The sequence below is a fragment of the Botryllus schlosseri genome, chromosome 4 (assembly GCF_051294905.1).
Source record: "Botryllus schlosseri isolate E-star chromosome 4, Bs_hap1, whole genome shotgun sequence".
Classification (NCBI taxonomy): Eukaryota; Metazoa; Chordata; class Ascidiacea; order Stolidobranchia; family Styelidae; genus Botryllus; species Botryllus schlosseri.
This window is the reverse complement of record NC_137239.1, coordinates 25,618,101-25,645,820: the sequence shown is the minus strand read 5'-3', so window position 1 is coordinate 25,645,820 and position 27,720 is coordinate 25,618,101. Positions and strand designations below refer to the sequence as shown.

General features: G+C 39.3%; 1 protein-coding gene across 3 annotated transcripts in view; it reads left to right on the top strand.

Annotated features, from left to right (window-relative positions):
• The window catches only part of LOC145437580 (uncharacterized), a 65,270-nt gene extending 39,706 nt beyond the window's left edge, over positions 1 to 25,564 (top strand). Inside the window, exons 1-3 of one of the 3 annotated variants that reach the window (XM_080314845.1) lie at positions 21,790 to 21,889; positions 22,135 to 22,317; positions 24,374 to 25,564. In XM_080314845.1, coding sequence (XP_080170971.1) covers positions 22,138 to 22,317; positions 24,374 to 24,664 — 471 coding nt within the window. In that variant the 5' untranslated portion in view covers positions 21,790 to 21,889; positions 22,135 to 22,137 and the 3' untranslated portion in view covers positions 24,665 to 25,564. Of the gene's footprint in view, positions 1 to 21,789; positions 22,318 to 24,373 lie in introns of those variants that run through there. The other 2 variants (XM_080314844.1, XM_080314846.1) reach the window with 2 other exon arrangements.
• The last annotated feature ends 2,156 nt before the right edge of the window (positions 25,565 to 27,720 follow it).

Below are 27,720 nucleotides of genomic sequence, written 5' to 3'. Positions count from 1 at the left end.
CTGTTTTGGGGCTGATACGAAATAAATTCCAATTTGCGTGGCGGGCGGCCTAACTGGCTGCGAATAGACTCTGTGACCAAATACTATTTTATTCAAATCCAAATTTTGTGACGGCAATAACTCCGCTTCTACTGGTTGGAATTGAACCAAATTTGAAGAACATCATTTTTATAGACAACGTAATACTTTCATGGGGTGAACAGAAAAATTTCACATTTTTCGTTATTTATTTTTATATTATAAATAGAAACTTTCTTCTTCCGTAGCCATGCGGCTAATGGTTGGAATTGAACCAAATTTGGTGTGCAGGCTTAAGTTAGGTGACCTAACAATTTTATCAAGTAGCCAGTACGATTTGGGGAAAAAGTCATTTTTGAAGACCCCTGATGAACAGGGGTGTACGAGTTTTGAGCAAACATTAAAAGGGTGTACCACGTCGAAAAAGGTTGAAGAGCACTGGCCTATACTGAACTAATGGGCTCACACCCAAACCATTTACATGTTTTCACAGACGGATCGAAGACCACGGATGCTACTGGTTATGCGATATACGTAAAAGATCGGAATGTAACAATATCCCATAAATGCCAAGGAGCTCTGTCGTCATTCTCAGTAGAATCATATGCAATATTATCCGCTCTTCATTGGATCGAAACGAATAACGTTACCCGAGCTGTTGTTCTCAGCGATTGCCTTAGTGCACTAGACTGTATGTATAGCTAACTATCGAACAGATGGGCATTTTATCGTTAATCAAATCGTTAATGCTCTCAACAGGTTGACGAGTGAAGGAAAATTAGTTACGCTCATATGGATTCCGGGCCACGCAGGAATTCCCGGCAATGAAGTAGCCGATCGTCTGGCCAAGGAGGCGACGTCGTCACACCGTGCCATCACAATTCATGACATCCCTATAGACGATGCAAAGAAAATCGCTTTACATAAATGCAAAGCTATTTGGAACCGGGAATATCTCGATTCAGAAACAGGAAGCCATTACAAAATGTTCCGACCAAATCTGGAGGTGAAATTACCATCCGTTCCACCAAGACGCAGCGAAGCTACGTTGTTTCGAATACGCACCGGCCACTGCGGACTCAATGCACATCTCCACCACATTGGCTGCTCGGAATCACCATTGTGCGAGCATTGCGGTGAATTAGAAACGGTCGAACACTATATTATGACCTGCTCAGTGCTCACATCTGACTGAGATAAGAAGAAAAGTACAACGTTTCGCGCAGACAAAAGAACGTACCGTTCCAGCTATATAACATTTTAACGGACAGCAACATTATTGCCGATCTACTGGACTTCATACGAGAGTCAAAGCGTCGCATTTAGCTATGTACTCATCTTGTATTTTCATGACATTTCATGCTATCATTTTGATCAAAATATCTATATCGCCGTGGTGCAAAAAGCCTTCGATGCGAAAAGCACCACTAAATGTTTTTATACATAATAATAATAATAATCCTTGACAAACGCAAAGCTGGATCGCAAATAGAGTTGCGATGTTTCATTACTTGTTTCAAATCAATCTGCGTATAATCTCAAAATGTGACTAGGTGAGAGTTGGTGATGTTTGTCAATCCTATTTCAATTCACACTATGCCAAAGTCGAAATATTTCATAACAGCGGCGCAGGATGTGTGAATAATCCAACGTGTTTGAAAGTTGGCGTCAGAACTATTCAGGTTGCGTTCGAATCGACAGATCGCGTTAAATGGATTTCTCAATGGATTAGGGTTGTACCGAATCAACACATTCAAATGGGAATCAATTTGATTTGTGTAGTGAGTTTCATTTCAAGTTGGCAAATTGACACATTGATTGAATATTCTCATGAATACAACCAGGATGAGTTATTCAGGTTTGCAAGTTGTAGTGATATGATCGAGTAAGTGAAAATTGGATCAAACACTTGTGAATGTTGTTGTGAATAACTCTCTTGACCATGGTAAGATGTACTAGCGAATACATTTCCATAAACTCAGTTGCAACAAATATAATTATTGACCAATGGTAAAGTTGTAAGTTTCAACGTTCTGTTTCAAATGATTGTGTAAATAATCCAACAAACACGCCATCAACATTCTTAATATTATTGATATAAGACATTACCATGTTTACAGACTTTGAATAATATTATCCTGATGTCAAGGCGGTAAATTAACATATTCGAATACAATTCAGCTTCACTTGTAGCGCGAGTGAGATTTCGAGTTGGTTAATTAACACATTGATTGAATATTATCATGATTCTTATGACGCAACTAAAGTCAATCCTATTCAAGAAGCGTGAAAACTTATAGCGACTTTGTGGGAATCGAAAACGGAGCCTAGTCAAGTCAAGTAATATTCAGTTTCAAAAAGATTAAACTCCTAAAAAGATTAGAGTTATACCGACAATTGACAATTTGTTGGTATTCAAGTCGCCGATGTTGTGGTTCTGTTATTCGTTACCCTTGTCAGTGATCGTATGATTTTACAATTATTTCACGCCTATTTGAGTATGCGGTAACCTCACAAAGGATTAGGGTTAGGACGGAAATAAGTGACAATTTGTTGCTATTCAAGTTACTAAAATTTCACCGCGTGAGCGATCGGTATGTCTTTAACACCAAGACACTAAAGATGGTTATGTCCGAGACATTATCTTGTCAGCGATGGCAGGATTTGCAATCTATTTTACACTTTTCTGAAGTTTTAATTTACGAGCGCGGTTATTGTTGGTTTTCGAATCACCATCTACGCCCCGGCTCTGCGGTAAACTAATTACTAAAGTAACACCATGCGACTGATTCATAGATTTAGCAAACTATTTCGCACTGACTGGACTAGTGTAATAATCGATAGGATAGTAGCACAAAACATGCAGCTGGACGGGAAACAATTCAGCGCGCAGGTCATTCGAAATATAGGTCGAGCGCGCTCGAAATCCTCTTGCACAACAGGCCGCGTTTCCGAAACGGGCGTATTTAGTGGGTCACACATGTCAAAACGCAACCGCAAACATCTGTTTTTCAAAATCGCACAATGCACTGCGGTTTAGTGAATTTCCTGTTTAGCGAAACCGTGTCACACCCGTCAAAATGCAGTGTTTGTGACTCCAAAACATAGCGTTTCCAATTCAGGAAGTGTTTAATTGTTTATTATATTTTACGAATCACAAAATCTTTGTTTATTTATTATATTAGCATGTCACCACCGATGAATTCCACTACTGGCGTGTGAGCATTCTGTGCATGGAGAAATCGGTGTCGGAGACATGCCATATCATATATGATACACCCACCTCGTAAGGGTTAAGCGTTTAATTTCTCAGTAATAAATACAATGATTGTATGCACATACTTGTGATTCTTGATTCTTGTTGAGCTAGTTGGTATTGATTCTATAGGTGTGAGAACAGCGGCGCGAAATGTGTGAACAATCCGATGTGGTTGAAAGTCGGCGTCAGTAATATTCCAGTTACGTTCGAATAACCAGATCGTGTAGGATTCCTTAAAGGATTAGAGTTGCGTCGAATTAACACATTCAGATGCGAATCAACTTGAGTTGTGTAGTGAGTTTCATTTCTACTTGCGATCGCCAGAAAGTGTCAAATTATCGGTTTTCGAATCACCGTCTGCGACGGTTCTGTGACAAACTAATTACCAAAATATTACCTTGAGAATGATTCCTACCTCTGTAACACCAAACCACGAGAGATGGCTATGTCTGCGGTGTTATCTTGTGATCGATCGTAGGAAAAGGGATGGTCAACAAAACGAGTTTTCAATACGAATCACCAGCGGGCCCATAAGAACCCCTGCCAGATCACGACCGATCATATATACTACTAACGTGGCGGTGGCAGCAAGGGACAGCTACGCCGACCGGCTGAGTTCGATCCGTATCGGAGGTTTATCTGGGTTCCTCTACCTCCGTGTCGCCGTGCTTACGGCGTCAAAAAAGTCCAGAAAAAGACCCGATTAAGAGCGGAAGTGAATGGAAGTATCCAGAGAGAGATCTTCTAAAAAGGACCGCAGAATAAAGATTAACATCGAACAACTGTGACATCGGGTACAAGGTCGCGATGATGCCAGATTTAGTAACTAGTAACTACAACTGGTCGTTTCGGTATCCTCCTATCAGATACCTATCTATTGACTCCATTGCATTGTATTGATCGATTGAAACAATGATGTGACGATTACTGATTATTGAATTCAATCTTGAAATCGGATTTCGTACGCAATATAATTTCTATTCCGTATATTCCATGACACGGGTTCCTCCGTTGCAGCCCGGTTTCGAGTTTGCGAGCCCGCACCCGTTCCAAACTACCTGTTTGTCTTGCCCTTTAATTTTTTCACTTTCCATCACATTCGACCACAGGTCATTTCCAGAGGAATCACGTGGAATCGGGGCAACCAACACGTGTATACTGTATATGCCCCGTCGCGTCGCAGATTGTCGATATTGATAGCTCTCTAAAATAATATAATCAACGTGATGTTTCTACACTACAGTCTACTAGAGGCTGAATACCAGCCGTACGAGATATGTTACAGTTTAGCAGTTTCTGGTCGCATTTTCAATTACCAGTACTAATAGATGAATTACCAATAGTCTGGTATCTTCACTATTTTTCGAAATTACAATGAAATTGGCCGTCCAATTCTCGCGCCATGTGGGATGATCTGAGTCATGTGCAATGACTCGAGTACAAGTCGAGTCAATGCACAGATTTACTCAATTCAGGTCCACATATTTTCCATGTTTTGAGAAGATGACTCGAGTCGAGTCGAGTCACCAAAAATCATGAATCGAGTCGTTACAACACTGGATATATCCAATATCCATTTGAGAGGATTGATCAATTCACTGCCCAACATAGCATGCGCCGGTGTCATTTCTGTCGGACTATGAAACGTAGTCGTGGACACAGGAGAAATTGTGTTGTACCTCTGTCCATTTAGACGAGGATATGCTTATTTTATAGAGTAATGGTTCTTAATCAGGGGTCTGTGGACCACGTGGGGGAACCAAAGCAAGACGTACGAGCCATCCGTGAATGGCGTTATCCCTGGCGTCATTTGATACGGATGGAGTGCGTGTTGTTTGTGAATCGTGTTCCTAAAGGTAGTGATGAAATACTTCTTATCACAAGTTATATTGAAATCCCCATGGGGGCCTAAGATGAGTGTTTACCGGCGGTCTGATAATGGAAAGGGGTACGAGAAATTTTAATAAAAGCTCAAGGGGTACGAGCGAGAGAGAGAGAGAGAGAGAGAGTCTTTATTCTCATCCAAGCAAAATACATAACAAACGGCAGTGATGGTGGTACAGAAAATATGCTTGCACAATATTCGGTATTAGTTAGGAATGATCGATAACACCGTGAAGGTCATCTAGTCTGATCACACCAGCATCAAACAGGTACACTTGACTCTGAACAGGCTGTAAAAAAATGTTTAGCTAAGAAAGGAAAATAGAAGAAAAATTGAACGATGGTATAGCAAATGATCAATGAAGCAATGTCTTGGCGGGGTAGGGCAACAGTGTTAGTGTAACGACAAGAGGTGATCAAGTAGGGCTTTTTTAATCTATTATAAGGCAGTTCACGGATATGTGGTGGTAATGCATTCCAGATGATAGGTCCCGAGTAGTCGATAGATCTCTTAGTTAGGTTGCTATTGGGTGGGGGTAAGTAGGTATTTCCCTTTGACGAGGATCTCGTGTAATGGGAATGGACATTTTTAGCAGGTATGAAAAAGTCAAAAAAGCGCTAATAACGCCAAGGAACACTTTTCTGAAATATTTCCTTAATGCGCTCAAGAATCCTACCTTTCGACATGCTTCGATTTGGATTTAGTTGAATACAATAATAATGTTGTATAGCAGTAGGTTTCTCTCGAATACCTATATCGAGAACAATGATCTGTTGCCAAAACAAAGATGGTTTTCTTTGCGAAAGTCGTGGAGACTTTCTGTACTTCCCGATCGTGATAAAAGGGCAACGTCATCCCAAAGTTTTAGCCAAATCTATAGTAATGTATCGTGTGTCGCCACCGGTCATGGCCTACAGCGGGGCAATCCTTGGGCTTCACGATTTCCACCCGTTTCACTTATATATCTTTACACGTAAGGTAGTGTTTCTTAACATTTACTAGCCCGCGGAACACTTACGCTAGCCGCTAACCTTCGAGGAATTCCAATTTTCGCTAACTCGTAAAACAGAAATCTGCAATAACATAACACACATCTAATATACATTACTGTAGTAGTAAGCTATAATAATATTTCCAGGAATCTTATATAGCCTACCATTAGTTATTTCCACTGTAATTCAAGGATAAATTAACATGAATGGGACCATTCTGTTGGTAAGCCCCGGATTGTACTGCAGACACATTGAGTAACCATACGCGAAACGTGTATTTCATGCGAGATAAGCGCGAACGAAAGTGATGCTGGAATTTTAGGGATCCTTATCTCATGTCTGCATGTGTGCATGTGGTGCATTCGTCGCATACTTACAGCGGCATACCTTATACCACCGATGTAGATGTTTGTTCGAAGACTGAGAGGGCAACACGATATCGACAATATTATATCACTGCTATTCCTATCTGATGTATTGTCACAAATGTAAAGGGGAGATATCGTTGAAGAATTCTAACATTGCGTGAGTGGAGAAATGGAAATTGAAAGCGAAACTGCATGGAACTGCTGATCCTGGCAGCGTACCTTCCGCATTCTACGATGAACGAGCGCACTAAGAAGAAGAAAAATAAAAGCGTTGGTCGGAAGCTCTGGTATAAAAATTCTGGCACCTGTGGGGTTAGTCGGATCGAAGGCAAAATTTCTAGCACAGCTCCTGAAATTCTGGTCAAGCTATGTAGCTCACCACAACCGATTTAGAGACATGCGACGAAGTCTAAATTACCTGCTCAGATGTGCCAACTGTGTTGCAGGTACAGTGAATCGCACAAATAAAATGAAAATAATAATATAATTTACTCTTTACTTTTTCTGTTTATAATTAAAGATCTGAAATGAATCAATACGCCTTTATTTCAGTCTCATTTGACATCATTCTTTTCGCTTGGATTGATAAGATCCGCACATTCAAGATGTTGTACGAATGGATGTATTTCATGTTATTCATATTTATGTATTGACCTGAATAGCGCATGGTACGGTAGGGTACTATCGAAGCATCCTTTTCATGCATTCAGATTGAATCTAGGGTAGAGCTGTCCAACCTGTGGTGGTATGCACTAGTGCGGATTAAAAAATTCGCAGTGCGGATGACGAAAGTGGTGCTAATGAAAATCCGGATGAGTGCGGATGAAAATCGTGAATAATTGTTACTTTTTCAGACGTGAGATAATTCAAATAAACCTAATAGGAAAGACGCGCCACTAATCGTGGCATTTCGATTAACTTTGTCTCGCACCAGCCGTACTGAATTAATATTTGCGCACTGTAATTATTATGTAATCATAATTATGTTTCGAAAGCGGGTGTCATGGTGGGCATACAGTGCATCCGCCCATCTGAGCCAGCGACACACGGGAAACAAAAATGTCAAAAAAGTGACTTTCTGTGAACAACCATCATATTTTCGTAATACACTGTTCGATTAGCACGAAGCAAGAAGAAGAGGGTAAATTTCATCATTACAGACTCACATTTGTAAGTTACTCTAGCGCAGGGGAGTAGTTATGTAGATCGCTCGTGATGTGGCAGGGGTTCTTATGGGCCCGCTGGTGAGGTGCCGCGAAACTCGTATTGGTGATGGCACCCGTTTGACCCCCCCTTCCGCTGGTGAGGTGCCATGTGTTCTTATGGGATCTCTGGTGATGGTACCCTTTCGGGTATAGGCTTCGTCGGTGATGTGCCGTGAAAACTCGTGTTGGTGATGGCACCCTTTCAGACCCCCTATCGCTCGTGATGTGCCATTGTTTCTTACGAGATCTCTGGTGATGTGTCATTGGTTCTTATGGGATCTCTGGTGAGGTGCCGTGTGTCCTTATGGGTGCGGTCGTGATTCGCACTTTCAGGCATCTCTCGCGCGGTGTTGAATATGTACGAGTCACCAACAATAACCGCGCAAACGGAAACGTGGTTTGTCGTGAGGATTTACGCAGTGCGTGCGACAGACGGCGATTCGAATATCAACAATAGTCGCGTTCGCAAACTAACACTTCAAAAAGATGTGAAATATTTGTAAAATCCTACGATCGCTCACAAGATACCACTTCCGGCAAATCGATCTATCACTCAATACACAACCGAAGTTGAATTGTAATTGAATGCGTAAATTTATCACCTCGACATCAAAATTCGAAAACAACAACTTGACGCTTTATGTTCTCACTCTAATTTCATGATAAGTGTAATAAGTGCCGAATAACAGATACATCACCGGCGAGACTTGAATACCAACAAATTGTCACTTATTTCTATTCTAGCCGTAATCCTTTGTGAAGTTAACGCTTATTCAAAAAGGTGTGAAATAGTTTGCAAAACCCCGCGATCACTGACAAGATAATGTCTCGGACATACCCATCTTTCACGACTTGGTGTCATAGCCATACCGATCGCTCACGCGGTGAAATTTTAGTAATCAGTTTGTCACAGAACTAGATTTCACTGGTAAGATTTAATAAATACCGACTATCAGAACCATCAGTGTGGGTAACTTGAATAGCAACAAATTGTCACTTATTTCCGACGAGAAATTCACTAAACCGCAGTACATTGTGTGATTTTGAAAAACAGATGTTTGCGCTTGCGTTTTGATATGTGCGACCCACTAACTACATCCGTTTTGCGAACACGGCTTGTTGTGAGGATTACGCGCGCGCCCTATATTTCGAATGACCTGTGCGCTGAAGTGCGAAATAGTTTGCTAAATCTAGTAATCAGTCGCAAGGTGTTACTTTAGTAATTAGTTTACCATAGAACCGGCGTAGCCGGTGATTCGAATACCGACAAATTTTCACTTATTTCTGACCCAACCCTAATCCTCTGTGAAGTTGACGCTTATTCAAAAAGGTGTGAAATAATTGTAAAATCCTAATCCGAAACCGATTATTTTGACTTTGGCGTAGTGTGCATTGAAATAGGATTGACAAACATGACTAGCAACTTCCCCACAGTCCCGTTTCGATATTATACACACATTGATTTGAAACAAGTAATGTAACATTACAACTCTATTCCCGATCCAGCTTTCCGTTTGTCAAAGAGACATTTTAACATCTTACCATACTCAAAAGAATTATTCACAACATTAACAAGTGTTTAAAATCTAGTTTTCACTTACTTGGCTATATCAGTACAACTCGCAAACTTGAATTAATTCATCTGGTTGTATTCATAGGACCGATAATTTTTATCCAACTGTAAAGGTCGTTATACTATTCTGTAAGACAGAGTATTTACTAATCGGTGCATATACGATTTGACTTGGCCATATTATATTTTGAGTATACGAGATTTGAGTGTCAGAACAATAACTGAGAATTAAATTATCACAATTGAATCCATATACGACAGCGTGAATTAAATTATCACAATTGAATCCATATACGACAGCGTAAAAGATATTGGGATGTCAGCATCTCTTTACGGTTATAGTTACAACCACATTACCTAATTTACCCGACCAACTCGTCATGATCATTCCCGAAATCAACACAAACATGACTACTGACTTGAGTCAACCACAAAACAGCATCAAGTTTTAAATCCACTTGTAGCTTACGGCTTATTTGAATGCGGGTTATGTTTTGTTGTAATTGAGTGTACGGAAATAGTATTACGTCTCGACATCTCACCATCTTACCATACTCAAAGAGTCAACCACGAAAACATTGTCAAGTAAATCCGTTTGTAACTTACCCAACCAACTCAAACAGTATCAGTATGAAAAACAGCCAAACATACACGAATCCATACAATCACTAAAACCTAAAATCCATAACAAGCTTGGTTGTATTCATATCCCTACACATCTTGTTTTATTCAGCTTGAAAAGTCGTTACTATTCTGTAAGATAGAGGAATTACTACGCGGTATATTCTGCAAGACAAACTAATTACTACTCGGTATATTTTGTAAGACAAAAGTAATTACTTCTCAGTGTCGGCGACTTGAGATTAACATAATATGTTTGAGTATACGAGATTTGAAAGTCCGACCAACGTAGTTGAGAATTCATTTCTTACAATCGAACAATGGTGTTATATTCAAAGTTATCATGCTGTGAACATAAGATTGACACATTGATTTGACATATGAGATTTGTAATAGTTGATCATTACTTTATTATTAAATTATTTGCGTTAATTAGACCCGGCGTTATGGTAAATGTTATGACAGCAACAAACTTTTCAGTACCAATGTTATTAACACATTAAGCTGTAAAACTATGTATGTCTGAAATGTTCTTGATAGGAAAATTACTCCACCTTGGTAAAAATCACTCTGCGTATTGCGGATATCAGAAAATATTTCCAGTACCCAAGACTAAAGATGAAACGACAATTTCGTTTGCTGATTAACAACCGGTACAATACTTTATCATCATAATCCGCGGTGAGAATTGAAACACTTTCGCGCATTACCCGGTGTCAAGATATCACACTAGGTGAATTGACATACCGCCGCTTGAATAATACCTAATCCGTTCGCACCATTTCACATACTTTGATCATTACAAAAGTAAATTGTGATATGTTTGTTAGATGCATTCAATTCAACTAGAAGTGTCTGGTACACAACAATCGTAATATCGAAAAAGTACTTGCCACACTGTTATTTGCTAAACGTGTTTTGCATTGTTGTTCATTTGTAGTATTGATTGTTTTTGAACCCCCAAATCATAATTCCCGACATGAAACCAAGCCGCTGAAAGTCGTTACCATCACGAAGATACAATGTGCACGATGATTGTCAAATGTATCCTACCTGGCCAACAAAAAACAATTTTCACTCACTCGAAATGAAACCAATGTGATGGTCTCCATTCGATATTTTGTTTGTGTCAAATATACTTTGCAATGAACACATTTGCGTGGTTGAGCTTTGCCATCATCAAGCTGTCATTTGTATCGTTTAATTAACCGACATTTAGCGATTGGTGAACATACCGAACGATACACAGTCACTTCGAAATACTCCGTTGATCGTAATTTCCATCATCATAATAATCGAAGTACAATTGCTTCGAATCGCTAGAGTGGTTGAGCTTTACATCATCAGACTGCCATCTGTACATCAAGAATACATCCACCTTGTAACTGGGTCGTTTACCTAACCGAGTTGTATGCACAGTTTGATATTTAGCGATTGCAGAACATACCATTTCGAAATACTGCGTTGATCTCAATTCCTTTGTCGTGATAATCGAAGTATATTTGTTTCGATTTCATAAAAACCAACTTTTCTATGACATGATAAATTTTTGAAAAGTTATACTTGGAAGGTTGGTGCATATCGCGAAAAATAATATACCACCCATATTGATATTGCTACTCCATTGATCGGTATTTTCACGCGAGTCGGTTTTCAAATGAGTAAAATTTATTACATGAGTTTCTCCGCTTAATGTAAATGAAAACTCAGTCGTCTTTTAACATCACAAAGACATTGATAAAAAGTAAGCAATCAAACACAACACTTTGTACGACACTAGTTATTGTTCCACACATCTCATTTCATACTAAGTGTATACGAAAGATATTCATGATGCACGAAAATATTCCCTCATGCTACAAACCTGTAGAATGATTGGTGGTGCAAGGCCAGCACAATTGCGGTATCCATCCGAGTTTAGTTAACACAAATTTATTACAACAGAGCCACGTAAACTTTCGTGAAAGAAAAGCATACTCACTTTCAGAGGGTTATGTCAATGCCATAGCAGTAAATCAAAAATATTCCTAACCCTTTGCACACCGGTGACAAATCATACAACAAACATTCTTTGTGAGTCGAATTGTTGTTCAGTGTCAAGTCTACCTGTTGAAAAGTGCATTAAAACAACACAGTCACAATTCAATTAAAACCACGAATCTATTTTCATTTCGTCACATACAGAAAAATAAATTTTCTTTCCCCAACACATACTTGTAACCAATCGCTTTCATTAAACACACAACTCCATAAAAGTATTTACTTTCTACAACATAGACATTCCGATGTAGTCAAGAAATATTAAAACGGACACGACACGACTGAATGTAAGGGGATAGAAGTCTATCGCATCGATTTACATGTGGTCTTCGCTACGGTTTCAAAAAACGAATCATCTATTTTGCATTGGTCGAGACCGAGCGAGCCAGTTACATGTATTCGCGGTAATGATTTTTCTTGTCATATGCGAATGATAGGTTTGCTACTCCGACAAATCAAATCAACAAACAACAACAATCTTCTGACGATCATAATAGCAATTTCATTTGCCACCCCTTCGTAATTGTACACGCACGAAAAGTATATTGTACAACTCGGCAACTACGTTTAACAAGACCAATCACACTACCAGCGTTGAACGCAAGATACCTACCCAAGTCAAAAATATCATACGGGTTTGGACAACTGACGTTTACCTGTGTAAAATTATCATTTTCACTTGGCGATCTATCCTTTCCTAGAGTAACAAACCCTTGTCGTTTACAAATCTATTTTTTTTTCCTACAACAAAAAACTATTTTCACTTGGAAAAATACTTTTACCTAGAGTAACTAATCATTTTCTTTTAAAAATATATTTTCTCCCTGGGTAACAAACCCTTTTCGTTTGGAAAACTATCATTTACCTGAGTACCAATACCGTTTTCACTTGGCAGTCCGTCGTTTACCTGGCTAAACATATCATTTTCACTTGGAAATCTATTTTTTCCCAGAGTAAGAGACCTTTTTCACTTTGAAATCTATTTTTTCCCTGGGTAACAAACCTTTTTCACTTGGAAATATATTTTTCCCCAGGTAACAAACCTTTTTCGCTTGGAAATATATTTTTCCCTGGGTTACAAACCTTTTTCACTTGGTGGTCCGTCATTTACCTGGATAAAAATATCATTTTCCTTTGGGGGATCTGGCGTTTACCCAGTGTAACAATACATTTTCTCTTGGTCATCTAGCTTTTCCTAGAGTAACAAAACCATTTTCATTTTGAAATCTGACAAACACACCTGACAATTTGATATTTTTGTATATTGTTACAACCGATAGCGACAAAATATACACCAACAACAACTCCAATACATTTGTGTAATCGCATATTCACTTGTGCTGATGCAGCCCATCAATATCATCGGTTACCCGCATGCAATATCCTCTTGTACACCGAAATGCATGTTTTGGAAAATTGGACAATAGGCTTCGATAGTTCTGTGATGTCCGGGTTCGTGCTTTGGATTTTCCAGAGTCAAAATGTCTGAATAAAACACCTCCTCGACGATGGTTGGTATGTGGATAACGGGGTTCGGAAGACGGTTGGATTTATGTCACCCATCGCGATCAGTGAACGGTGTCGAAATATCGATGTAATAGCGCGGACTCAGAGTCATTGCAATGTGGCTTATTGGTATTGTTATCGGGTGACATTCGATCTGCATCAAAATTACCGGCTATGATAATGTCTGTGGATCGAAGGCTTACTCCCCGATGTTTGTATACCAACACATTGCATGCAATGTCACACACCTCCATTTACGCGTATACTGTTGTGGGCAAACAAGCGCGACGTATGTCTGGATGGTATTTTTTCGTGGAATGTAACATGTTTACTTTGAATATTGTTCATTGGTTTATCGATTCAGAGTTGATATCCGGATCCGGTTACATACTTTATCAGGGTTTCCGATTTCAATCTGAATGTCGAGACATACATTGACCAATAAAGACACAATATAGTAAACATGCGGGGGGAAAACTCGACCTGGAATTGTTATCGCGATGGGTGACATAAATCCAACCGTCTTCCGAACCCCGTTATCCACATACCAACCATCGTCGAGGAGGTGTTTTATTCAGACATTTTGACTCTGGAAAATCCAAAGCACGAACCCGGACATCACAGAACTATCGAAGCCTATTGTCCAATTTTCCAAAACATGCATTTCGGTGTACAAGAGGATATTGCATGCGGGTAACCGATGATATTGATGGGCTGCATCAGCACAAGTGAATATGCGATTACACAAATGTATTGGAGTTGTTGTTGGTGTATATTTTGTCGCTATCGGTTGTAACAATATACAAAAATATCAAATTGTCAGGTGTGTTTGTCAGATTTCAAAATGAAAATGGTTTTGTTACTCTAGGAAAAGCTAGATGACCAAGAGAAAATGTATTGTTACACTGGGTAAACGCCAGATCCCCCAAAGGAAAATGATATTTTTATCCAGGTAAATGACGGACCACCAAGTGAAAAAGGTTTGTAACCCAGGGAAAAATATATTTCCAAGCGAAAAAGGTTTGTTACCTGGGGAAAAATATATTTCCAAGTGAAAAAGGTTTGTTACCCAGGGAAAAAATAGATTTCAAAGTGAAAAAGGTCTCTTACTCTGGGAAAAAATAGATTTCCAAGTGAAAATGATATGTTTAGCCAGGTAAACGACGGACTGCCAAGTGAAAACGGTATTGGTACTCAGGTAAATGATAGTTTTCCAAACGAAAAGGGTTTGTTACCCAGGGAGAAAATATATTTTTAAAAGAAAATGATTAGTTACTCTAGGTAAAAGTATTTTTCCAAGTGAAAATAGTTTTTTGTTGTAGGAAAAAAAAATAGATTTGTAAACGACAAGGGTTTGTTACTCTAGGAAAGGATAGATCGCCAAGTGAAAATGATAATTTTACACAGGTAAACGTCAGTTGTCCAAACCCGTATGATATTTTTGACTTGGGTAGGTATCTTGCGTTCAACGCTGGTAGTGTGATTGGTCTTGTTAAACGTAGTTGCCGAGTTGTACAATATACTTTTCGTGCGTGTACAATTACGAAGGGGTGGCAAATGAAATTGCTATTATGATCGTCAGAAGATTGTTGTTGTTTGTTGATTTGATTTGTCGGAGTAGCAAACCTATCATTCGCATATGACAAGAAAAATCATTACCGCGAATACATGTAACTGGCTCGCTCGGTCTCGACCAATGCAAAATAGATGATTCGTTTTTTGAAACCGTAGCGAAGACCACATGTAAATCGATGCGATAGACTTCTATCCCCTTACATTCAGTCGTGTCGTGTCCGTTTTAATATTTCTTGACTACATCGGAATGTCTATGTTGTAGAAAGTAAATACTTTTATGGAGTTGTGTGTTTAATGAAAGCGATTGGTTACAAGTATGTGTTGGGGAAAGAAAATTTATTTTTCTGTATGTGACGAAATGAAAATAGATTCGTGGTTTTAATTGAATTGTGACTGTGTTGTTTTAATGCACTTTTCAACAGGTAGACTTGACACTGAACAACAATTCGACTCACAAAAAATGTTTGTTGTATGATTTGTCACCGGTGTGCAAAGGGTTAGGAATATTTTTGATTTACTGCTATGGCATTGACATAACCCTCTGAAAGTGAGTATGCTTTTCTTTCACGAAAGTTTACGTGGCTCTGTTGTAATAAATTTGTGTTAACTAAACTCGGATGGATACCACAATTGTGCTGGCCTTGCACCACCAATCATTCTACAGGTTTGTAGCATGAGGGAATATTTTCGTGCATCATGAATATCTTTCGTATACACTTAGTATGAAATGAGATGTGTGGAACAATAACTAGTGTCGTACAAAGTGTTGTGTTTGATTGCTTACTTTTTATCAATGTCTTTGTGATGTTAAAAGACGACTGAGTTTTCATTTACATTAAGCGGAGAAACTCATGTAATAAATTTTACTCATTTGAAAATCGACTCGCGTGAAAATACCGATCAATGGAGTAGCAATATCAATATGGGTGGTATATTATTTTTCGCGATATGCACCAACCTTCCAAGTATAACTTTTCAAAAATTTATCATGTCATAGAAAAGTTGGTTTTTATGAAATCGAAACAAATATACTTCGATTATCACGACAAAGGAATTGAGATCAACGCAGTATTTCGAAATGGTATGTTCTGCAATCGCTAAATATCAAACTGTGCATACAACTCGGTTAGGTAAACGACCCAGTTACAAGGTGGATGTATTCTTGATGTACAGATGGCAGTCTGATGATGTAAAGCTCAACCACTCTAGCGATTCGAAGCAATTGTACTTCGATTATTATGATGATGGAAATTACGATCAACGGAGTATTTCGAAGTGACTGTGTATCGTTCGGTATGTTCACCAATCGCTAAATGTCGGTTAATTAAACGATACAAATGACAGCTTGATGATGGCAAAGCTCAACCACGCAAATGTGTTCATTGCAAAGTATATTTGACACAAACAAAATATCGAATGGAGACCATCACATTGGTTTCATTTCGAGTGAGTGAAAATTGTTTTCTGTTGGCCAGGTAGGATACATTTGACAATCATCGTGCACATTGTATCTTCGTGATGGTAACGACTTTCAGCGGCTTGGTTTCATGTCGGGAATTATGATTTGGGGGTTCAAAAACAATCAATACTACAAATGAACAACAATGCAAAACACGTTTAGCAAATAACAGTGTGGCAAGTACTTTTTCGATATTACGATTGTTGTGTACCAGACACTTCTAGTTGAATTGAATGCATCTAACAAACATATCACAATTTACTTTTGTAATGATCAAAGTATGTGAAATGGTGCGAACGGATTAGGTATTATTCAAGCGGCGGTATGTCAATTCACCTAGTGTGATATCTTGACACCGGGTAATGCGCGAAAGTGTTTCAATTCTCACCGCGGATTATGATGATAAAGTATTGTACCGGTTGTTAATCAGCAAACGAAATTGTCGTTTCATCTTTAGTCTTGGGTACTGGAAATATTTTCTGATATCCGCAATACGCAGAGTGATTTTTACCAAGGTGGAGTAATTTTCCTATCAAGAACATTTCAGACATACATAGTTTTACAGCTTAATGTGTTAATAACATTGGTACTGAAAAGTTTGTTGCTGTCATAACATTTACCATAACGCCGGGTCTAATTAACGCAAATAATTTAATAATAAAGTAATGATCAACTATTACAAATCTCATATGTCAAATCAATGTGTCAATCTTATGTTCACAGCATGATAACTTTGAATATAACACCATTGTTCGATTGTAAGAAATGAATTCTCAACTACGTTGGTCGGACTTTCAAATCTCGTATACTCAAACATATTATGTTAATCTCAAGTCGCCGACACTGAGAAGTAATTACTTTTGTCTTACAAAATATACCGAGTAGTAATTAGTTTGTCTTGCAGAATATACCGCGTAGTAATTCCTCTATCTTACAGAATAGTAACGACTTTTCAAGCTGAATAAAACAAGATGTGTAGGGATATGAATACAACCAAGCTTGTTATGGATTTTAGGTTTTAGTGATTGTATGGATTCGTGTATGTTTGGCTGTTTTTCATACTGATACTGTTTGAGTTGGTTGGGTAAGTTACAAACGGATTTACTTGACAATGTTTTCGTGGTTGACTCTTTGAGTATGGTAAGATGGTGAGATGTCGAGACGTAATACTATTTCCGTACACTCAATTACAACAAAACATAACCCGCATTCAAATAAGCCGTAAGCTACAAGTGGATTTAAAACTTGATGCTGTTTTGTGGTTGACTCAAGTCAGTAGTCATGTTTGTGTTGATTTCGGGAATGATCATGACGAGTTGGTCGGGTAAATTAGGTAATGTGGTTGTAACTATAACCGTAAAGAGATGCTGACATCCCAATATCTTTTACGCTGTCGTATATGGATTCAATTGTGATAATTTAATTCACGCTGTCGTATATGGATTCAATTGTGATAATTTAATTCTCAGTTATTGTTCTGACACTCAAATCTCGTATACTCAAAATATAATATGGCCAAGTCAAATCGTATATGCACCGATTAGTAAATACTCTGTCTTACAGAATAGTATAACGACCTTTACAGTTGGATAAAAATTATCGGTCCTATGAATACAACCAGATGAATTAATTCAAGTTTGCGAGTTGTACTGATATAGCCAAGTAAGTGAAAACTAGATTTTAAACACTTGTTAATGTTGTGAATAATTCTTTTGAGTATGGTAAGATGTTAAAATGTCTCTTTGACAAACGGAAAGCTGGATCGGGAATAGAGTTGTAATGTTACATTACTTGTTTCAAATCAATGTGTGTATAATATCGAAACGGGACTGTGGGGAAGTTGCTAGTCATGTTTGTCAATCCTATTTCAATGCACACTACGCCAAAGTCAAAATAATCGGTTTCGGATTAGGATTTTACAATTATTTCACACCTTTTTGAATAAGCGTCAACTTCACAGAGGATTAGGGTTGGGTCAGAAATAAGTGAAAATTTGTCGGTATTCGAATCACCGGCTACGCCGGTTCTATGGTAAACTAATTACTAAAGTAACACCTTGCGACTGATTACTAGATTTAGCAAACTATTTCGCACTTCAGCGCACAGGTCATTCGAAATATAGGGCGCGCGCGTAATCCTCACAACAAGCCGTGTTCGCAAAACGGATGTAGTTAGTGGGTCGCACATATCAAAACGCAAGCGCAAACATCTGTTTTTCAAAATCACACAATGTACTGCGGTTTAGTGAATTTCTCGTCGGAAATAAGTGACAATTTGTTGCTATTCAAGTTACCCACACTGATGGTTCTGATAGTCGGTATTTATTAAATCTTACCAGTGAAATCTAGTTCTGTGACAAACTGATTACTAAAATTTCACCGCGTGAGCGATCGGTATGGCTATGACACCAAGTCGTGAAAGATGGGTATGTCCGAGACATTATCTTGTCAGTGATCGCGGGGTTTTGCAAACTATTTCACACCTTTTTGAATAAGCGTTAACTTCACAAAGGATTACGGCTAGAATAGAAATAAGTGACAATTTGTTGGTATTCAAGTCTCGCCGGTGATGTATCTGTTATTCGGCACTTATTACACTTATCATGAAATTAGAGTGAGAACATAAAGCGTCAAGTTGTTGTTTTCGAATTTTGATGTCGAGGTGATAAATTTACGCATTCAATTACAATTCAACTTCGGTTGTGTATTGAGTGATAGATCGATTTGCCGGAAGTGGTATCTTGTGAGCGATCGTAGGATTTTACAAATATTTCACATCTTTTTGAAGTGTTAGTTTGCGAACGCGACTATTGTTGATATTCGAATCGCCGTCTGTCGCACGCACTGCGTAAATCCTCACGACAAACCACGTTTCCGTTTGCGCGGTTATTGTTGGTGACTCGTACATATTCAACACCGCGCGAGAGATGCCTGAAAGTGCGAATCACGACCGCACCCATAAGGACACACGGCACCTCACCAGAGATCCCATAAGAACCAATGACACATCACCAGAGATCTCGTAAGAAACAATGGCACATCACGAGCGATAGGGGGTCTGAAAGGGTGCCATCACCAACACGAGTTTTCACGGCACATCACCGACGAAGCCTATACCCGAAAGGGTACCATCACCAGAGATCCCATAAGAACACATGGCACCTCACCAGCGGAAGGGAGCGATCGACTATACTACTCCGGGGTTCTCAAAGGGTTGGCCATGGCCCACTGGGGGGCCACAGGAGCATTTGTTTGAGGTGTGTCACAAAGTTATTTAGAAAATTTTAGAATTAATGTAAGTTTAGTTATATTTGTTAATCGCTAAAAATATATTCATATTATCTAATTATACGTAAGCTACGTAAAGCTTTTCACCCGACTCTGATGAGACGTAGTGGCACTTATGGAGTCAGCATGTACAAGTCGAAAACGGGAGGGAGAAACGGCGGCTTTTTCCACTGGCTATGACAACCTACGGCTAACAGCAACCAAAATAATTTTGAGTATATAATGACTGGAAGGTAATACTGAAGTAACCAAGTATTCCGGCAGGGCATATGTCGTATGCCGTTGAAAGAGGTGTGCAATAATCTCGGAATGAAGCGTATTTGATGTATAGATTTACTGTAGGCCTACTTAGGCAAGTCGTATAATTGTAAGATAAAAATAGCCATAATTGCAAATTATTAGCAACGTCTGATGGAGGTATACTGCACCGACGCAACGAATCGTAATGGATTGAGGATGTAGCGGAGCGCATTAATCTTTGGAGTCGGTTTAAAATGTCCGCCCTGGAAATCATTGTACATAATGTAATAGTCACATGAATTGATTGTATCAATATTGTGACATCGCAACTTCAGTTGGTTTAGTACAAGATGTGTTTTTGCATACATATTAAAAAGATCTTTCTCCGCTTCTCTGTAGTAGCCTACCCCATTCACCAATGAATTGTTTAAAGCTGACCCAGGATGATTATATTATTCCCCACAATAGTGCAACTAAAATCCCAATCACACAGTGCGGATGCGTGATTTGATCATTGTGTTTCGTGACGCGAATGGAGCGGCGGACGATCATACTATAGGCCTACACAGGAGTTTTAGCCTATGATCTACCAGGACAGTAACTGATGCATCCAAACCCCTAATTGCGGGAGCTCAAAGTGGCCCAAGATTGTTTTCATTTTCGTTTTGTATAACAATTCACGGTTAGCTTGTGCGGATGGATATTTTTTTTTGCAAAAAAAGTGCAGATGGTGCTCAAAAAGGTTGAACAACACTGTTCTAGGGTATTAACAGTATCGGTAGACCACAATCATAATTTGATTCATGTGGGGACATGTCTTGAAAGAATGGAGCAGGAGTATTGTAGCCGTAGAAGCATCTTAACTGTGAGATGAATCGTATCAAGCGAAAAATATGTTCATCAACTTTCTACAGGTTGCATTATATCGTAGATTGGCCTTTACATAGCTAACGGAAAATAATGCCTTGACTATCAGTTAGCGTGAAATGTTGCCCGGAAGGTTGCGACTCTTGTTGCCCGTCCGAATGTGGCGACCCGATCTGCCCATCGCACGGTTGTTGCCCATCAGACATCAAGTGCCCATCAGATGTCAGAACATGTTGCACCGTATTCCGACATGTGTCAACAGCCATAATCGCACGTCTGTTATACGTCATCTTTGCAAGCAGCATGGAAATGTGGTTTGCGGATGTACAATAAAAAAGAACTGTCGACATTTGACTGGGTGCTGTTGAGCTTTGCATTCTGCTGGAGGTGCACTACACCACTATTAGGAGAAGGGAAGAGAATGGAAGTCGTATGTTTAGAGAGTGACATGAATGTAGCAAATTGTAGCATTGGTGTGTTACAAAACAGACAAAAATGTTTTTATCCGGCATTTCATAAAAATGTAGAAACATCGTAACAATCCTAACGGAAACCATTGGTTTGAAGTGATTTTCAACAGTATTTAAGGCCCATGCATGCACAAGGCGCTCATTTCGGAGAATCAAATTTGGAAGTTGGGTCATTGTGTGTTGGTAGAAGGGTTACCGTAATATTAAATCCGGAAAAAAGGACACTGTTTAAAAATCGCCGAACTTATAAAATCGGGCGGCGAGGGAACGGGAAACTAAGAAAAATTGACTATAGGAACACTGTTGCGTCGCTTAAAAAAAGGATTTCTCTAGATCGACTCCCGTACGACCCCATCTGGGGTTATTTTCAGTCATCCTTCCCGTAACTGACGTTGAAATCCAAATTTCAATCCTGCATGTACATTGTACAATCACCTGTCTGTCAAAGCTCTGAAGGAGGATGAATTAAATGTGGCACCGAACATTACTATACACCTAGTCAAAATCAGACTAATTGGATACCGGTAAGTATTAATCACGGGTCTTCTATTTGATATATTTTAAAACATTTTCTGGATTAACCCATGCTCGGTTCTTACTTCGTAATTATAATACACACTAACATCATGTTGGTAGCAGAAAAGTGAAGTGGTACGGATACGAATTATGAAATTCCGCCGTAATTCTGTAAACTTAAACAATGAGCATCGCGTTCTAAATAATATCTGCGAATACCGCTTCTCACTCGCACTCGATATAACGCATTCAGGATATGTACAACCAGAAAGCGATGAAAGGTCTTGTACTAGCCATGATGTACCTGATTATGTTCGGAAAGTGGATGGCTCCTAAGGGGGAAATGTCAGCTCACGAGCATTCCTTACTTTTGATCGGCATACTCGCATTTGGAGCAGACCTAACGGACATTCTGGAGACGGTGAAGGAAAAACACGTACGCATAACTTAAATTATTCGACTGGGCTGGGGAGGTGGCGAAATTTCTATCCAGAGATTTAGCATTATCACGTTTATAGGTCTAGGCCAGAGGTCTCAAACTCAAATGTGCTCGCGGGCCAATTTCCTAATATTTGATGGCGCCGCGGGCCGCACCACCAATAATAGGGAGATTCAACGTATTTCTGATTAGGCCTTATTTTACGGGACCTTGCAGACTGACATCCCACACGCATCGTAAAAATGTGATTTACCATTGTGAATTCACGCCTGGCACGGATAAAATAACATTTTCATATATTTAAATAAAATTGTTGCCGTATACTTGGCATAGTATGTCAGAATAATTAGTTGTAGACACTATGCGAGAGTATAAATGCATGAGTACATCGTAAAAGCTGTCAACGTTGTAATTTTACAGCTTGTGGATATTTGACTATAGGTTACTAACCTTCGGATAGATACGCAACTCCCGTCGTTACGCTCGGGCAAGCAGTTCCACTTGTTACTGAGCAATCTAAAAGCAGCATAATTTGTGGTTTTATAGCTTGCGACCTGAGGGCTGAAATTTAATGAAACTGGTCTTAATCGAGAGCTACTGTCGCACTGATTCCTAAAATATCAATTAAAATCTTGTCAGGTAAATGGAACTACCTCAAATCAGCTCTCAACGTCTGAAAATCGGCATTGTTCCAACAATGGTGCCGCCGCAACACCATGAACATAACAATGGCCAATTTCGTCAAGCGACTGTTGGGAACAATGCCGATTTTCAGACTTTGAGGGTTGTTTTGACGTGGTTCCATTTCCCTGACAAGATCTTAATTTGTATTTTCGAAATCAGTGCGACAGTAGCTCTCGATTAATACCAGTTTCAATAAATTTCAGCCCTCGGGTCGCAAGATATAACACCACCAATTATGTTGCTTCTAGATTGCTCAGCTACAAGTGTAACTGCTTGCCGGAGCGTAACGATGGGAGTCGCGTATCTATCCATAGGTTAGTAACCTATAATTTGACGTGCCGCAATTATAGGTAGAATTTTATAATTTTACAAAGATTGATCTGATATCAGAGCATTGGAGCAGTACAGCCTAATCCGCATCTCGGGAAAACTCCTTATAACTAGGCGAATAATCATGTCATAACCAAAGACAAATTAAATCAGCACCTTCGAATATTTGAACAGATCAATAACATTTTGTATTTAATGATTTCTTTGCCATAGCAATTGTAATTTCCAATCGCCGAAGAATCAATTGTGATACAGCTGTGAAGCGTAGGTTACGAGTAGTTTATACTCGCCACATTTACTTGGCGATAATACCATTGATAATGATACCCAAGATGACACAGGATGTAACCAACTATACATTAATATATTTTACTATTTTCCGTACTAGTTTGATAGTTTGTTGCGTCCCTGGTGTATCAAGTCACGGCTTTCCGCGTCACAAAAGTCCTTCTCTGATTGTATCTTTTGGCGCGAATCGAGTCGAGTCATTTTTATTTTATCACCAATTGAGTCCGAAATTGAGTAATTCTACAAAAGGTCGCGCCTAAGTCCAAATCACAATTTTCAGTACGATTCAGCAACGGGTCATGCTTAACTATGATAAATAAGTATTGTCACGTATAATGGGCAATTTTCCACAGCGTCGTAACTTATGAAAGTGATCTAATATTACAGTTTGGAGAGTATAGTTTATGGCTTCTGGAGTAGTTTTATAACGAATTTTGAAGATCTCAAATTTAAAAAATGGTAGTTAAATATTGTCGAATACTTCGTGCGGCCCATGGCCCGCGTGTTTGAGACCTCTGGTCTAGGCCTAATCCCAATACAATTTCATTCACTCGGTTGGAATGAAAGACTGATCAGGGTCAATCACGCGGTATGGTTTGAAAATATTTGATTGACAAATTGATATGATCATTCACTTTCTTATGGCTATTACAGACATATTTTACGTGGCTTAAGTATATTGCTATATGACATACGATACACCTGCAAAACTTTATTTCTGTTTACTTACCAGATGTTCACCAAATTTTAGGATATCTCATTTGTCATCGTGGTATTGGTTGCTTTTTCGTGGAGTTTGCTGCATTTGTGTTTTTCTACTACTACTGTCAAAACGTTGCCTGCAACTGACTTCAAAGAGAAAATGAACACAACGAAGGCATCGAAGATACAAGCTCAACCTCTAGATTGTCACAAGGAAGCAGCCAACCGTGTCCCAGTATCCCAGTATGGAATTTGTCATCGTGGTGCTGACGGCCTATTCATTGAGTTTGATGCAATTGTGTCTCTCCACCACCATTGTCAAAATGTTGCCTACAACTGACATGAAAAATCGAAATCGCGATGGACATGCTGACGAGTCACGCAGCATACCCGAAGAGAAAAGAAGCTCAATGAAGGATTTCGAAGATATGACCTCAACCGTTGAAACGTCGCAAGGGAGCTGCAAATCATATTCGAGTATCCGATGCAATCTGTTCTGCTTATACAATGAAATATGGGCGTTGGTACTCTCTCTGCTATGCCTCGATGTACCATGTTTAGCTATCCGGCTATTTGCCATCATCACTGGAGTAAATAGTGACATCGCCACCTTTTACTTCGCGATTAAAAACGTCATCACCATACTAGTGTCGATGAATAGAATCCACATCATTATCAAAAAAGAATACGGACCGTGGAAGGAACAATGCAAGGAACTTCGAAAGCTCGAGCGCGCGAACCGAATATTTATGGCATCCGACGACATCTGATTTAATATAATACAATGCCAAACCCAATTAGGTGAATCACGAATTGTGTTGTAAATTTAAGGCGGGTATAACGGAATATATGTACATTACACTTTCTGTAAGTCAGTAAAACAACGGTATCGGATAAGAGCATTGTATCGTCACGCATCATCTCAAGATAGATGAGGATTGTAACGCCGTTATACTTTCGTATACTCGCATGAATAAATGTGCGTTGTTCTAAAATGTTACATTCCTTTCATACAATTGATATGGAGGTCGGTAGTAGAGTACTACATCAAGCTTTAAGCGCTCTCGTCGCCCTGATTATTCGAAATGCCCGTGATGCCATATTTTGTGATGAGATTGTTAGTATACACTATACATACAGTGTTGTTTGCAAATCGCTTCCTGCTATAGTTGTTAACGATTACCTCTGACGAGTGTCAGTCGGAAATATTCGGGTTCATTTCAATAAGTATGAATATATACTATTCAATTAGATATCGAAGTTCTGCACCTCAAAGAAGCTCTTCAGAGACAGTTATTGCGTTAGAGAGGTAACAAAACCTCGTCGTATTTTGGTCTCTGTATCTACAAGACAGTCCGTGGCGTTTTACGTCAATGAAGTCAGATCCACCGGAAGACTGATAGACGTAACGAAGTGCGCAACGTAAACTTCTGGAGTCAGATTATACCTCAATAACATCAATCAAATTCGCTATGCGTTGTAACGGGTATCTCTATATTGGTGCTTCTATGCTTGAGAATTATCCGTTCGATCAAAGGGTTTTTGCACTATACTTTGTTTCCCGGCGGTAATGATGCCGTCAATAGCGGTTAGCAAAATATCTTACCTGGAACTGAGTTGCGTCGAAATTGTTTCAATAATTTGAAAAGTCCTTCGCGGTCTCAGAAATGCCAGTCGACATTTGCTAGTTACCAAGCATGACAAGTGCGTTGTGTCATCATAAGGCTGCTACACCTTCGCCCTGGAGGTTTTGGTTTCAATTCCAAAGTATATTCAATATACCGTTGATGTCATATTTACATATATATGTTTCATTTATGGCGAGAATTTGAATTCTAGGAACCGTGCAAAATCCGCCGTATCGTCGGCGACTACAATTAGCCTACCCTACATATACATACCAGTTTCACGGACTTGTCAGTGCCGATACATGTATATAGTGTTCTTACGTAAATTCTCTATGACGTGGCTTTTGTGTCGTGGATGAACTCTGTATAAAGATAGCATTCATTGTATGTAGCAAAAGTTGACGCTAGCGTTAGCTTCTACGTAGCTTAATATTGAGAATACTTGGAGAAGAAAAAACAAAAAACGGGGGCGAAGACTAGATGACCTCATGGGGCCGTATCGCAACTCCGTCGTCAAAGCATCTCGATGGTGCAGGCGAAAAAGAATATCATCTTTCTCTCTCTACTCAATATATTGCAGTAAATACTTGATTGTAGCACATATACAAGCAGCGACATACGGACGTCGGCCGTGTTATAAATATTCATGGAAATGAAGCGCTTGAAGTAGTGATTTGGGGTATTCATGCTGTTTATCAACTGCTATAATCGTATACACCAGACCAATTTTTTTAATTTTTTTATTCTGTAGATGCCAACTTGTAGCACGGCCTACTTCTAGGCTTTTATAAGACACCGCTTACACGGAGTGCACTTGCAGTAGTATTTTACTTGCTATTCTTGAGTAACATTGATATCATAATTAGTAAATTTCTCAATAAATTGCTTCGTGTAGATTTCGTAGTCTCCCATCCACAGGCAGGCTTTATATCAGACGCGAGCCATCGTCGCAAAATATTCGGTATAATAACATTACGGGTTGACATCACTTCACCAAAGTAACGGGAAAAGTGTGTATTCACCCATTTTATGGTTTGCTGTGGACAGCATGCGACACGCAAAGCCATCGGTTCCAATTTCGTTGATGTGCTGGAGGAGATTACTTTTGCAACCTATGGTATTCAGTCGAGAAAGGATCTTCACGCGTGACCAATATAAAGTAACTTTTGTTGATATATACGCAAAGGAAACTTGAGATTAGAAAACTGTAAAGATACTTATACGAGAGGATATCAAAAAACCACCTAAACCCGAACGATTGCCGAGTTTCACCCACGCGCCACTGACCGAAATTATTAAGCGAAGTTATTCACGAATAGTCCAATATGTAAGTTACTTATCAACTGTCTTTCAATTTTTTTCTGGATATGAAGGGTTAAATGTCAAAAGGCGACAGGATGTGTGGATATACGCGAACCTCTAACCGCATATGTCCACATTTGCAACTTGCAACGCAATGTCAACATGACACGAACGTCCGATGTTTCTATATGCAGGCGTTGATGTTTGTGGTATTCATGGTGCTTGTCGACTACTAAGGTCATTCACGTCAAGCCAATTTTCTTTATTTTTTCTTTCCGCAGCTGTCGACTTGTAGCACGGTCCACTTCTTGAATTTTATAAGACCCCGCTTACCAGTGACGTGCGGTGAGTAGTGCGGAGCGGATCGACAAATTCTCTGATCCGGCTCCAATCCGGTTGTTCAATTCTCTGGTCCGGCTCCGATCCGGCTCCGGCCGCATCAGGAAAAGTACTGATCCCGCTCCAA